This window comes from Mastigoproctus giganteus, chromosome 6 (genome assembly GCF_048544385.1).
Source record: "Mastigoproctus giganteus isolate SK-2022 chromosome 6, ASM4854438v1, whole genome shotgun sequence".
Lineage (NCBI taxonomy): Eukaryota > Metazoa > Arthropoda > Arachnida > Uropygi > Thelyphonidae > Mastigoproctus > Mastigoproctus giganteus.
The window spans coordinates 109,726,915-109,741,474 of NC_143580.1; the positions used below are offsets into that span (position 1 = coordinate 109,726,915).

Here is a 14,560-nt window from a genome sequence, read left to right on the forward strand (position 1 = left end):
CTTTCCTATGAAAACTTAGGCTATGGAGCTCTCTGTACATAGCATAGGGTTCACATTGGGACTGTGTTTCAAATGTGAACCCTATGCTATGTACAGACAAGCTCAATGATATCACAAGTGTTATTGTCAGATGTCACATTACAGCTTGTCAATTCATGCAAACTGCTAAGAGCCTACACCATTCAAAGTCAAACTCCTAGTTGATGTTTTGCACAATGTATAACATAAGTATTTTACCCTTCTGTGTACTCCCTAGCTCAATTTTCTCCCTAGTCATGTGAAATGAGCTTATGTGACCTCTTCCTGTGTGTTGCTGGAAAGTGTTGGTAATGTCATGCTTCCATTTCGTATTAACATTACTGATGGTTGACTTTGAATGGTGTAGGCTCTTAGGGGTTGCATGAATTGACAAGCTGTAATGTGACATCTGACAATAACAGTTGTGAAATCATTGAGCTTGTCTGTACATGTCATGATGAGAACAACTAATTTATGTGGCTTCATATGCCTGCTCTATTTACCAGCCTGAGTTCCTGTTTATCTAAGAAGATCCAGTGGATCATGAAAACATGGTTGTCTGAATACTTTTTGGATGGTGGGGTATGTAGTACTGAGCCAGTGTAGAACACATCAGAATTAAGCTGGTGAAACTCAGTCTTTGAAGAAACTGCATCCTTTGTGTTTGGTGGTCACGGGCTCGAACCCTGGTCTAATCAAGAAGCGTGTGCTCGCACTGCTGCTCCTGCCCACCTGGCCGACCGGGCTAGCCGGGTGGGTAAAGTGCCTGCCTAGCAACCCAAAGGTCGCGGGTTCGAATTCTGCCTCGGGCTTGGATCAAAGTACTGCAAAAACCTTGGGTGGTGCATTATGGCCACAGAAGCTGATGCGCCAACAACTACCCAAAAAAAAAAAAAAAAAAAAAAAAAACTGACTACGGAGGCGCCAAGCTACTAGGCTTTTCATACCAAGAAATATTGTTCAAGGTTTAGGCCTAAATGGATGCCAGATGAATTGATGAGGCTCTTGACAGAGAAGAGAAATGCATGGGATGCATAGAAATTATTAGGCAACACAGAAGGCTAGGGTAGATATAAGCTAGTCTGCAATCAAGTCACAAAGGAAGTTAGTCAGGCGAAAGCAGGTTGCGAGAAATCTTTGACAAAGGATGCAAAGAAAAAGAGCAAAGAGTTCTTTACTTATATAAACTCTAAAAGGAAAGGGATGAAACAGCTTGGTCCATACAACATAGATGGTTTGACTGTTGATGATCATGCTCAGTTAGCTGATAAACTGAATGAGTATTTTGCATCTACATTCACACATGAAGAGTTATTCAAGGAGGAGAATGCCAGAAGTTTATCAAACTCTTAACAGAGAGCTAAGTGATTTTGTAATAACTGAGAGCAAAGTGGAGGAGAAATTGTTAAAGTTAAACATAGGGAAGGCACCTAGGAGTGTATGGGATCTGTCCAGTTATATTGAAGGAGGCAGCAAAGGAAGTAAGCAAACCCTTAGCCATAATTATGATTCTACACCCTTTGTGAATTGGAGATACTGCAGACCTGTTAGTTTGACTTTTGGTTAAAGAAGCATTGCAAGATCATCTAGACAAGACAGCAGTTATAGTTCAGAATCAGCAAGGATTTGTTAAGGGGAAGTCTTGTCTGACAAATTTGAGTGGATACTATGATGTGGTCACAAAGGAATTGGATGCAAAGAATAATTTTGATATCATGTACTTGGATTTTAGGAAAGCTCTTGATACTGTGGCACATGGAAGACTACTGTACAAATTGGAGCAGTATGGCATTAAGGGCAAGTTGCTAAAATGGATAAAAGGATGGTTGAGTGGGAGAAGACAGGAAGTGGTTATTAATGGACACTGCTCTTCATGGGCTAATGTTATAAGCTGAGTCCCCCAGGGTTCAGTGTTGGGCTCATTGTTGTTTTCAGTATTTTTCAGTGATATTGATAAAGGTACATCAGGGTTAACAGCTAAGTTTGCTGACATATGAAGGTTGGCAGGGTTGTTAATGACAGTAATGATAGTACACTACTGCAGCAGGATCTGGAAAAGTTGAGTAGATGGGCTGAGACATGGCAACTGAAGTTTAACATTGACAAATGTAAAGTAATGCATATGGTAGGTCCCAGAGTAACGTATCAACTGGGTGGTACTACATCAGGGTAGTGGAGAATGAAAAGGACCTGGGACTAATTGTGCAGTCAGATATGAAGTTTTCTGAGCAGTGCAGACAGGCCGCAAGAGTAGCTCATGGTGTCTTGTCAATGATATACTGGAATTTTGTTAGCAGGGATAAGGGGTGATTGTCCTCTTGTATAAGGCAATGGTCAGGCCACACCTTGAGTACTGTATATAGGTCTGGAGGCCTCATTTTAGGAAAAATGTTGAGCTGCTGGGATGAGTACAGAGAAGCACAACTAGATTGTTTTGTGGAATAAAGTGTTGGCATTACCAAGCAAGGCTTAAGTTCTACAAATTGCAGCTTCTGGTGACTAATTGAGGTGTATAAGGCCTTGAATGGATTGAGCAAGCTCAATGCTAATGGGATTCTTCCTCTCGCTCAGATTACTCACCTTAGGAGACATAAATTCAAATTGAGAAAGACAATTGTAGAATAGATGTGTGTAAATTTGCCTTTAGCCAGTGGGTGGTTGGAACAATCTTCCATCTGTTGTTGTGGAGGGCAGCAACTTAAATAACTTAACGGCAGAACTAGACAAACATTTGGATTGAATGAATGGGTGAAATGGGAAGGGGTTTTTTATTTTATTTTATTTATTTATTTACAATTTTTTTTTGCTGATGCTATATAAGCTTGCTTTCTTGCATCATATGACTCTTCTAATGCGAATATAAATTACCATTCTGTTCTGCAGTAAATAGCAATTGAAAATGAGTTAAAGTTTGAAAAGTTGAATTTTTCAAAATAATAAGAAAAGTTTTCTTATTGCTACAAGTTGAATTATCTCCAAAGAAATAACTCCTTCAAGATTTCATTAAGTGAATTAAGTTCAGTTTATAACCTGTTGTATTTAGATTGAAAATTTTCGATCTGATTGATGAGTGGAATGCATTTTAGGATCTGATAAGTTTTAAAATTCTTTTATCTGTACTTGAATGATCATTTAACCCAACAGATAACGAGGTTACTTAAAAAGTAGTTATTCTTATATATTTAGTATTAGAATACAATTTTATAAAAAAATTTACTTCTACTCATAATTTTTGTCTATTTTTTTTTATTTTTAATTTTTTTTCCCAAATTACAAATTGAGTGATTGTCTTTCCTGCTATATCTGTTTCATTCTACCTTCTCACACAGATTTGTATCATGCTTGATAAATTTTCTTCATTTCAGTTTTTATTTAGCTTTAATGTTAGTCTCACATTATAATTCTTTCCTTTAATTTTTCATGATTAACAGTTCTTTATATCAGTCTTTCTGTTTTATTTACTTTTTATTAATTATTTGCATTGCATGTGTTTCTGTATTTTGTCAGTGTGCCATCATAGTGTTTTTTTAGTTTGGTAATTTTTTTGTGTATGTCATTTTGTAAAGTGACATAAATGTAATTTCATATAATTATATTATATAGCATGAATCAGAGCTGTAATGTTCAATATGTTCTACATTGATATCAATTTATTGTAAAATAATAAGAGAAGTTTACCTCAATATAGTACGTAGAACGCTTCCGTATGATACTCTCCAGAAATTAAAACGAAAAAATCGAAACTCTTACATTAGAGTAACAAATAATTTAAAAAATAATTAAAAATCAATTTAATGCAATTAAAAATAAGAAAATTAATTAAAAGAATTTTACCAAAAAATTGCAAAACGATTTTCCTTCCTGAAGCTGACAATGCTTTTCGACCGTATTTCATGATCACAGGAATGAAAATTATCGAATAGGGGTGAGTATGAAACTTAAATAGGGATTATTTGCCTTTGCACATGTGCGTAAAAGCCCACAAATCAGAGTTGAGATATGGCCAACGAACATTAACAGAATTTTTATGTAATTTAATTTCTATGGTTTCTGCAGTTAATAGTCGCATATAATTACATTGGACACTAAGTATTTTGGCCTCGTTAAATAAATGTTTTTCGTTAACGGTGTGAAAGGTTAATTCTTACGCTGCTGAACCAGAAGCACGAACTAAGGCCGCATGTTAATTAACACGAATATTCAAAGCAAAACGCGTTGAACCCTGGTAAGACTTGGCAACAATGACAATTTATTCTCGCTAGATGTTACCTCATTATATACGAATGTAAACATTGAATACACATTAGATATTATTTGGGATTTGTTAAATAATAACGATACCGATTAATTATACGAAGCTTCCTATCAAGGATATTTTTCACTTAATTAAACTGTTAGTTGGTGCCAACTATATCATCTTTCGAGGCAAAGTGTACAAACAAATTTTTGGTTTGTCAATGGGATTGAGCCTGAGCAGCTTAATATCGGAGATCTATCTCTCAACGATTGAGTATATACATTTGATGGCTTTTCGACTCTGTATCACATACTATGGGAGGTATTTAGATGATGTTCTAGTTATTACTGATAGTAGTACTATCCAAGACATTTTATATCCATTTAATAATATTCATTCTAGGCTCAAATTTACATTGGGAAGGGAAGATACGGATACAAAGTCATTACATTTTCTAATTTCGCGCTTACTCGGGACTCAAATAAAATCCAATTTAACATCTATCGAAAACCTGCAAACACCAGTGTGCTTCTACATTACACCCGTTCACCTACAAAAGATCGATTATCTTTAATCAATTTCTAAATGCCTACAAGTATTCAACGACGGAATCTGCTTTGGGCTCAGAAATACAAATATTAACCAGCAGATTCTGAAACAGGGGTTATCCCCTTGCTACAATAAACTGAATTAGGGTACAAGCTAAGGATAGGATACAAAATACTACAACCAACAATAGTAATATCAAAAAATACTTTATTTCTGTCCCATATGGTGAACAGTGGCACTAACAGATTCTTTAAAGATACCGAATTTAAAATTGTGGCCAGGCCAATACGGAAATTACACACTATACTGAACAATTACTCAGTCCTTTTCCTTGTTCGCAACATAAGTTAATGACCTAGTATACAACATTTCTTTCGGTGATTGCGACTCGTCTTACCAGGGTTCAACGCGTTTTCCTTTAAATATTCGTGTTAATCAACATGCAGCCTCAGTTCGTGCTTTTCATTCAGCAGTGTCATAATTAGCCTTTCATGCTGTTAACGAACAGCACTTTAATTTAATGAGGCCAAAATACTTTGTGTCCAACATAATTATATGTGCCTATTAATTGCAGAAACCGTAGAAATTAAATTAAATCCCTATTTTAAGTTTCATACTCACACCTATTTGGTAATTTTCATTCCTGTGATCACAACATACAGTCGAAAAGCTCCGTCAGCTTCAGGAAGGAAAATTGGTTTTCAGTTTTTTCGTTAAAATTCTTTTAATTAATTTTCTTATTTTTAATTGTGTTAAATTGATTTTTAATTAATTTTTAAAAATTATTTGTTACTCTAATGTAAGTTTTTCAATTTTTTTTGTTTTAATTTCTGGAGATTATCATATGGAAGTGTTCTACGTACTATATTGAAGTAAACTTCTCTTATTATTTTACAATTAATTATATTATGAATTGGTGGCTCCGTGGGCAGGAGCAGCAGTGCGTACGTAGCACACGCTTCTTGATTAGACCGGGGTTCGATCCCGTGATCACCAGATGCGGAAAGGTCAGGGAATGACCACTGCATATCCCCGGAGCAATATGGCCTTAGTTGCTAATGCTCCTAAAAACCAAATAAACAAACATATTATGAATTTTCATATTAATACTATACATACATATGTTCTATATAGTGTGTAATGATTCTTTGATACTTTGGAAGTTATTTCACTAATGCATATTATTTTGCAGATGGACAGCAGGAACATCCTGATTCATGGTCCTCTACTCCTAACCTCCATTCATCCTCATATGCATCATCTGTGATGGGCAATTCTGCCTCTTACCCAGTACAGAGCACATCTATTTTCTCTACAGTGAACAATTCATCTGAGCCTCTGGTACATAAAACTCTACCATACTTATTGTTAAAAATAATTCAAAGTATATTTGTAAATAAACTATATGCACACAAGGAATTGGGTACCACTCTGGTGAACCATGCAATGAATACACTACCCAATAAGTTGGGTAATGTATTAATGGCATTAAGTTTTTAGGCGTGTAGCATTTTAAATTTATTTGTTATGAAGTTTAGTAAAAATCCATTGAATATAATTGTTGGATTTCTATTTGTCTAATTTTAATTAAATTTGGAAAGGTCTTAAACTCTTCTAAAAGAGTCCAATATAGTGCATTTCCAGTTTATAAAAGCATCTAATTGACAAATTTTTCAATCTTGTAACAAAAATTGGACTCTGGACTAACTGCGTACAAACTCATAAATAAATCTTATGGACTTTTCCTTGACTTTGTAAAGCACCATCACCCTTTTTGAAAATAAAATGGGTAAGAATAAAATATTTTCACCTTTTATATATTGTATTTAACATCATGAAAGTGCAAATAGCAAAAAATATCTTTTCTTAGATAAAAGTGATTTCTGTTTTAAAATAGTTTAATTTAGTACGTGGGTAAACTGTTTGTTGTTCTATCCAAAGTCATTTCATGTTTTTGGTGAGTAAATAAGGAACTTTTATTGCATTATAAGGTGTGAAAAGTATTCATTAGGTTTAGACATTCTACAGTGCAGTGTTAGTAATAGTATTTGCCGTATAGTGCAAGGAAGCCACAGACTTTTGCTGCACTGGCAACCCCCCCCCCCACCAACTAGATAGAAAATACAAATTATATGCTTCTGTTCTCATAGGGGTAACTATCCAATTGACCATTGAATTTATTGAAATTGTCAGACTCAATTACCTGCGAGGGCAACTTGTTTCAGCAATCAATGACTGGTTGGCTAAAATCTTTGATACAATCTAATCTAAACCTCAACCCCTGTGATTTGAATTTATGGCCCCTCCTGATGTTACACCAATCTGAAGAATATCCATTAATCACAACCTTCTGCCCTGCAGCCATCCAGCAATCCATCTTAGCTCTTGCCAGTAATCCCAACCTGTTCAAGCTTATACAGTAACCTCTCATGATGCACAAAGTCAAATGGTTTGTTAAAACCTAAAAAAAAAATTGTTGAATCTGTTACCTCCATCCAGTTCATGAGTAACTGTGTCACAATAGCCTACTAAGGTAGTTAAGCATGACTTTCCTTTAACAAAACTGTTGTGTATCCTTCAGAATGCCATATCTAGCTAAATGTCCTTGGATTGCACTCTTAATAAGATTTTTCTTACCATTAAAGTCAGACTTAACCAGTGTGTAATTACCAACTTCACTCTTAGAACTGCTTTTATGTATTGGTGATACTTTGGCACTTCTCCAATCCAAAGGAATCTTCCCCCAAGTCCAAAGATGCCTTCATAATTAACCTCATTGATTCAATACACTCCTGACAGTCTCCTTCGAGACTACTGGGTACGTTCCATCAACTCTTGGGAGTCTTACTTGCCTTTATACTCAAAAGTAAGTTAAGTTAAGAAACATAAAAATCAATGGAAGTGCATCCAATTGATGTCGGTGTACAATGCAACGTTGAGTCAGTTTGACATAAGCACTGGGAAAGGAGAAATGAGAGTAGGTATGTGTTATAGGCCTAATGAATCTGATGAGTATAATGAGCAATTGTGCAGAGAAATGGAGTGGGACAGTAAATCAGACTGGTTTTATAATGGAGGATTTTAACTTTACAGATATCGACTGGAACTTGTGGGTTGGTCACTCGCACACTAGCAAGACTTTTGTGGATTTATTGGATGACATGTTTTCTACATGAACATGTTCAAGAGGCAACCGGAGGGAGTAATACTCTTGATCTGATTATCAGCAGTGATTATTCATGCATTAAGAATTTGCAGATAAAAGAACCACTGGGTGACAGTGATCACAGTGTACTGATGTGGGAATTACTTAAAGATGTAACTACCATCAAGCCTGAAGGGAAGGGCTATTGCTTTCGTAAAGGTGACTACAGGGGTATTAGTATTAGTATTAGTAACGGCCGCATGGTGCAAGAAAGCCTATGGCTTATGCTGCACCAGCCAAAAAAAAAAAAAAAAAAAAAAAATCCGAACAAAACAATGATAAAAACAAAAAAAAAATAATAATAATAAATAAATAACTAAATAATAATAATTAATAAATAAAAAAAATAAAATAAAAAGGAAATTAAACCTATCATCCTATGTGCTTCCCTTACCCGAAAGTACTATCCAGATGACCTTTGAATTTCCCCAAACTGTCGGCCTCTACCACCCATGAAGGCAACTTATTCCAGTAATTTATAACTCGCTGGCTAAAATAGAACTTCCTGCAATCCAAACTAAACATTTCCCCCCGTAACTTGAATTTATGTCCCCTAGTTCTAGCATCATTTATAATCTTGAAAATTTTGTCCTCATTCATTTTACTGATGCCTCTCAGAGCCTTAAACACCTCAATCAAATCTCCTCTAAGGTGTCTAGTTTCCAAACTCTGCAACCCACATATTCGAAGTCTTTCTTCATAAGGACGCCCTTTTGCCGATCTCACCAGGCGAGTTACCCTTCTTTGCACCCTTTCAAGAAGCTCGATGTCTTTCTTCAGGTGCGGTCTCCATACTTGAACACAGTATTCCAAGTGTGGTCTAACATAAGCCTTATATAATGGGATTATCACGTCCCTATCTCTACTTGCAAAAGTTCGATAGATCATCGATAGGACACCATGGGCCTTCCTTGCAACCTGTTTACAATGCTCAGAGAACTTCATGTCTGACCGTATCGTAACACCCAAGTCCCTTTCCTCCAGTATTGGCTTTAGTTGAACTCCACCAAGTGAATAAGTTTTTTTGGGATTACTGTTTCCCAGGTGTAATACCTTACACTTTGTTGGATTAAAGCACAGCTGCCATTTTCCTGACCATTCCTGAAGTCTATCTAGGTCTCTCTGAAGAAGCTCAGCTTGACAGTGATCATTAACTACTCTCCCAATTTTAACATCATCTGCAAATTTAGACATCACGCCCTCTATCCCTTCATCAATGTCGTTTATGAAAATTAAAAACAACAGTGGTCCTAATACTGATCCTTGGGGAACCCCACTTCTTACATCAACCCAATCTGAGGAATAGCCATTTATCACAACCCTCTGCCTCCTGCCCTGAAGCCATCCTTCTATCCATCTAAGGATTTTCCCAGTGATTCCAACCTGTTCCAGCTTATAAAGCAACCGCTCATGTGGGACTGAGTCAAAAGCTTTGCTGAAATCTAAATAAACAATGTCGAAATTATTCCCTAAATCCAGCTCGTGAGTGACCCTTTCGAAATAGCGAACCAGATTTGTTAAACATGATTTTCCCTTTACGAAACCATGCTGAGTATCCTTGAGAATTTCAATTCGATCCAAATGATCCTGAATTCCACCCTTGATCATTGCCTCCATGATTTTCCCTACTACTGAAGTCAGACTGACAGGTCGATAATTTCCAACTTCACTTTTAGAGCCACCCTTATGTATGGGAGATACATTTGCACTTTTCCAATCCAAGGGAATCTCCCCAGAGTCTAATGATGCTCGCATAATTAGCCTCAATGGTTCAATGCACTCGCTTGCTGCCTCTCTTAAGATTATAGGGTATATTCCATCAACTCCAGGAGCCTTACTGGTCTGTAGGCTCGAAAGTTTTTTCCTTAAATAATCTTGCGAAATTTCAATATCATTAATTACATATTTTTTAACTTCGCTCCCACAATTTCCCTTTGCCACAAAAGGCTTTTCATTTGTAAATATTGATGCAAAATAACTGTTGAGTTCATCTGCAACGGCAGCTGGTGTATTTATTACTATCCCCTTTCCCTTACATAAAGGACCGATCTGGTTTGTCCTGCTCTTCTTGGCATTTATATATGTGAAGAATTCTTTATCCCCCCTCTTTGCTCTGTTTGCTAGTGATTTCTCATAAACTGCCTTTGCCTGTCGAACCTTTTCTGTGGCTCTATTACACATCACCTTGTAGCTGTTATAGGCTTCAGTACTTTTTATTGTTCTGTAACCTTTCCATGCCACCTTTTTCTGCTCAAGTAATGTGGCAACTTCACTAGTCATCCAACTTGGAACCCTCCTCGTGGAGTATTTTTTTAATGGTATATACGCATTCAAGGCATCTGTGATTAATGTTTTAAAAGCGTACCACAGTTCAATTGTATTCATTCTCTGCGCGATATCTACCCAGTTAATAGAGGCCATGTAGTACCTTAAGGCATCGTAATTTCCTTTTCTGAAATTAAAACCCATTCCTTTGCCTTTTACTTCTGCTACCTCTCTCGTCATCATCCACCGTAGAACTCCGTGATCACTTCCTGCTACTGGTTCCTCTACTGTCAGCCCTGTTATGTCATCTGATTCATGTGTGATGATGAGGTCTAGGATATTCTTTTCTCTAGTATTTTCCCTGACATGTTGATACAAATAACAGTCATCTAGTTGATTTAAAAATTTTGTTCCCCATGTCGAGTTTCCTTCCCATTTACTCCAATCAATTAGAGGCAGATTGAAATCACCCATAATAAGGCATTGACGCTTACTTGCCCATTCCATTTGCATGTAGAGGCTTTTGTCATAATCTTCACAATCACCTGGTCTGTATATTACTCCTACTCGCATTATACCTTTGTTTCCAACTATCTCACACCATACAGACTCTATACTAGCATGTGAGACGTCTGAATCCGGGAAAGCTATCGTCGCACTCAGGCTGCTTCTGATAAGAAGCATTACCCCACCACCTCTTCTATCTAACCTATCCTTCCTAAATACATTATACAAGCCGTACTGAAACTCATCATCCCCAATTTCCGGGTGGCACCACGTCTCTGTAAGCCCTATTATGTCCGCGTTACTTGTTTTAACCAGCAGTTCGAATTCGCTCATTTTATTGACGACACTTCGAACGTTACTGTATAAACAATTAAGATTTACTGTTCTTGTATATTTAACAACCCTAACACAACCCTTGAAGTTTTTTAGGCTCTCTTCCCTGGCATTAGCTACCCGCCCACGTGAAACGTTTGTGCCCCCAGAACATCTAGATAATACGTCCAGTTGGGGTAACAGATAAGAACTCTTGAGGTATGTGCAAGAGTTACTTTGACCAATATTATCAGATAAACGCGTGTCAGTATTACCCACATCCCCCCTAACTAGCAGTTTCCCTGAACCTTTAAGGTATCCTCAATAATACTGGCAAAAACTTTTGCACCACCTTTGTTTAAGTGTATCCCGTCTCTACAAAACAAATTCCTTCTACCTACAAGTGTGGGCCATGCTGATAGAAATTTACCCCCTAAAGCCTTGCAGATTCCTTCAAGTCTTGAGTTAATCCACAAGGCTCTTAACATATAATCCCTCCTATCGTGTCTGGGCAGAATTGCAGACACATAGACATTATGGCCTAGCTCGCGACATTTCCTCAGCATGGTCCTGTATTTTTCCAACAAATCGTCAGATCGTGTACGTTTAATATCGTTTGTCCCCACATGAATAATAATATTTTCTTTACCCCCTTTAAAATCTGACAGTCTGTTGGTGACATCATCAATAGTTGCTCCCGGCAGACATACCCTGGTTCTCCTCCACCTATCTTTATTACAAAAAATATTCCCCGTTTCCCTGACAATGGAGTCTCCTAATAATACAATGTCCTTTTTAACCAGAGTAGTTTGCACTTGGTTTTTCTGTTTTGAGGCTCGAATCGGGTGTGCATCACTTGGTAGATTGCTGGAGTTTTGAGTCCCTGACGAGCTCCCAGATGCATTATTTTCGAGGGCAAGCACTCGTTTTTTCAGGGACTCAAATTGTTCCCTCAGTGCACCAAATTGTAATTTAAGATCGGTGCACTCCTTACATCGATCACAAAGAAAAGAATCCCCAGGTGAGGTAGGATTAGTCACCAGGTCGACCTTGGAAAACATTCCACAGGTTCCACAACGGATTAAATCATGACTCACCCGTAAATCGCCATCTGCTATTTCCGTGTGAGTCACGATACCCTGTGACGTGTTTAAGGCAGATCTCGTAACTACCATTATAAAATTAAATAAATATCAATGAAAGTAACTTTAAAAAATTATATCTATAATATTATTAAAATCAAACAGTTACAGGAAAACCTATAACAAAATAATCCAACAATATCTAAATAAATCAAATATTTAAAAGCACTATCCAAAAGTAAACCACTTAACTGAGGAGCCCTGTCTAAGTGCGTCCGCTCACCTCGAATGCCAACCTCGAAATGGGGTCTCAGACAGTTTTTAAATTTTGTACAGTGGGATCAACTGATGATGTTACCAACGCTGAATTGAATTCTAAATTAGAAGCCTTCAGGAACTTAATTTTGGAGGCTATTAGGCTTTTCATTCCAACTAAGAAATACTGTTCGAGGTTTATGCCTAAATGGATGTCAGATGAACCGATGAGGCTCGTGGCAGAGAAGAAAAATGTATGGGATGCATATAAATTGTGTGACATAGAAACCTATGGCAGATATAAGCTTTTCTGTAATCAAGTCACAAAGGAGGTTAGGCAGGCAAAGGCAGATTACGATAAATCTTTGTCAAAGGATGCAAAGAAAAACAGCAAAGAGTTCTTTACTTATGTAAACTCTTGAAGGAAAGGGATGAATCATTGTACCACTTAACATAGATGGGTTGACTATTGATCATGCTCAGGTAGCTGATAAATTGAATGAGTATTTTGCATCTGCATTCACACACGAGAAGTTATTTAATGAGGGGAGTGCCAGAAGTTTATCAAACTGTAACAGGGAGCTAAGTGATTTTTTTGTAATAACTGAGAGCAAAGTGGAGGAGAACTTGTTGAAGTTAAACATAAAAAAAGACACCTGAGGTCAATGGGATCTATCCAGTTTTATTAAAGGAAGTATGCAAATCCCTAGCCATAATTATGAGAGCTTCCTTGGACTCAGGGGAGGTCCCCATGGAATGGAGGTGTGCAAATGTATCACCAATCACAAAGGGGGTTCAAAAAGCAACACAAGTGACTATAGACCTGTTAGTTTAGGGAAAATAATGGAATCACTGGTTAAAGAAGCATTGCAGGATCATCTAGACAAGACTTCAGTAATAGTTGAGACACAGCATGGGTTTTTTAAAGGGAGGTCTTGTCTGATCAATTTGATTCGATACTGTGATGTGGTCACAAAGGAACCGAATACAAAAAATAATTGTTATCATATACTTGGATATCAGGAAAGCTGTTGATACTGTTGCACATGGAAGACTGCTGTACGAATTGGAGAGATATGATATTAAGGGTAAGTTGCTACAATGGATAAAGGGATGGTTGAGTGGGTGAAGATAATTGTGCAGTCGACTATGAAGTTTGCTGAGCAGTGCAGATGGGCTGCCAGGGCAGGCCATGGAGTCTTGTCAATGATATATAGGAATTTTGCTAGCAGGGACAGGGAGGTGATTATCCCGTTATACATTCAAGTTATGAATGGTCAGGCCACTCCTAGAGTACTGTGTACAGGTCTGGAGGCCTCATTTTAGGAAGGATGTAGAGTTGCTAGAATGAGTACAACGAAGAGCAACAAGATTGGTGAGGGGAACAAAGGGGTGCTCTTACCAGGAAAGGCTTAAGTTCTGCAAACTGCAGCACCTGGAGAGTAGGCACCTGCATGGTGATCTGATTGAGGTGTATAAGGCCTTGAATGGTTTGAGCAAGCTGATAGGATTCTTCCACTTGCTCAGATTAAGAACTTGAGGCGGCATAGATTCAAATTGAGGAAAGACAATTGTAGAATGGATGTGCGGAAGTTTGCCTTTAGCCAGCATGTGGTTGATTGGTGGAACAGACTTCCATCTTTTGTTGTGGAAGTTGATAGCCTAAATAAATTTAAGGCTGAGCTGGACAGGAATTTGGAACGAATGGGGAGGGGTGAAATGGGTGGTTTTTTTTTTTTTTGACTGATGCTGCATAAGCTTGCTTTCTTTCATCATATGTCTCTACTAATGCTATGTATTTTCTAATAAACAGTCATCTGTAATTATGAATTCACTAATTTCATATGGCTCATCCTCACTCGCACAGCCTCTTAAGTCTCCTATGAGTTCTACTTGTAGGAGATTAGTCAGTTATAAGCATGAGCTAAAAATGTTACTTCTGCAGTTAATTTCTATTTCAGCTTTATATTAATAACCATGCTGTATATGCAACTCAAAAGCTGTGCTAACTGCAGTACTATAGTTCCCCCTCCTAAGCAAAAACATTCTTCTTTTCTTCATTAACTCATCAATAGAGTCATCAGTATGGTTAGATGCAATTCACTTCTGATGCACACTATCCAGTCAAAA

The 14,560-nt window shown here is 37.3% G+C and overlaps 1 protein-coding gene across 1 annotated transcript in view; it reads left to right on the forward strand.

Moving 5' to 3' along the window:
• The window catches only part of LOC150084505 (transcription factor 12-like), a 288,229-nt gene that overhangs the window by 60,181 nt on the left and 213,488 nt on the right, over window positions 1–14,560 (forward strand). The window contains exon 3 of the mRNA XM_090375252.1: window positions 5,997–6,145. Coding sequence (XP_090231378.1) covers window positions 5,997–6,145 — 149 coding nt within the window. The remainder of the gene's footprint in view (window positions 1–5,996; window positions 6,146–14,560) is intronic.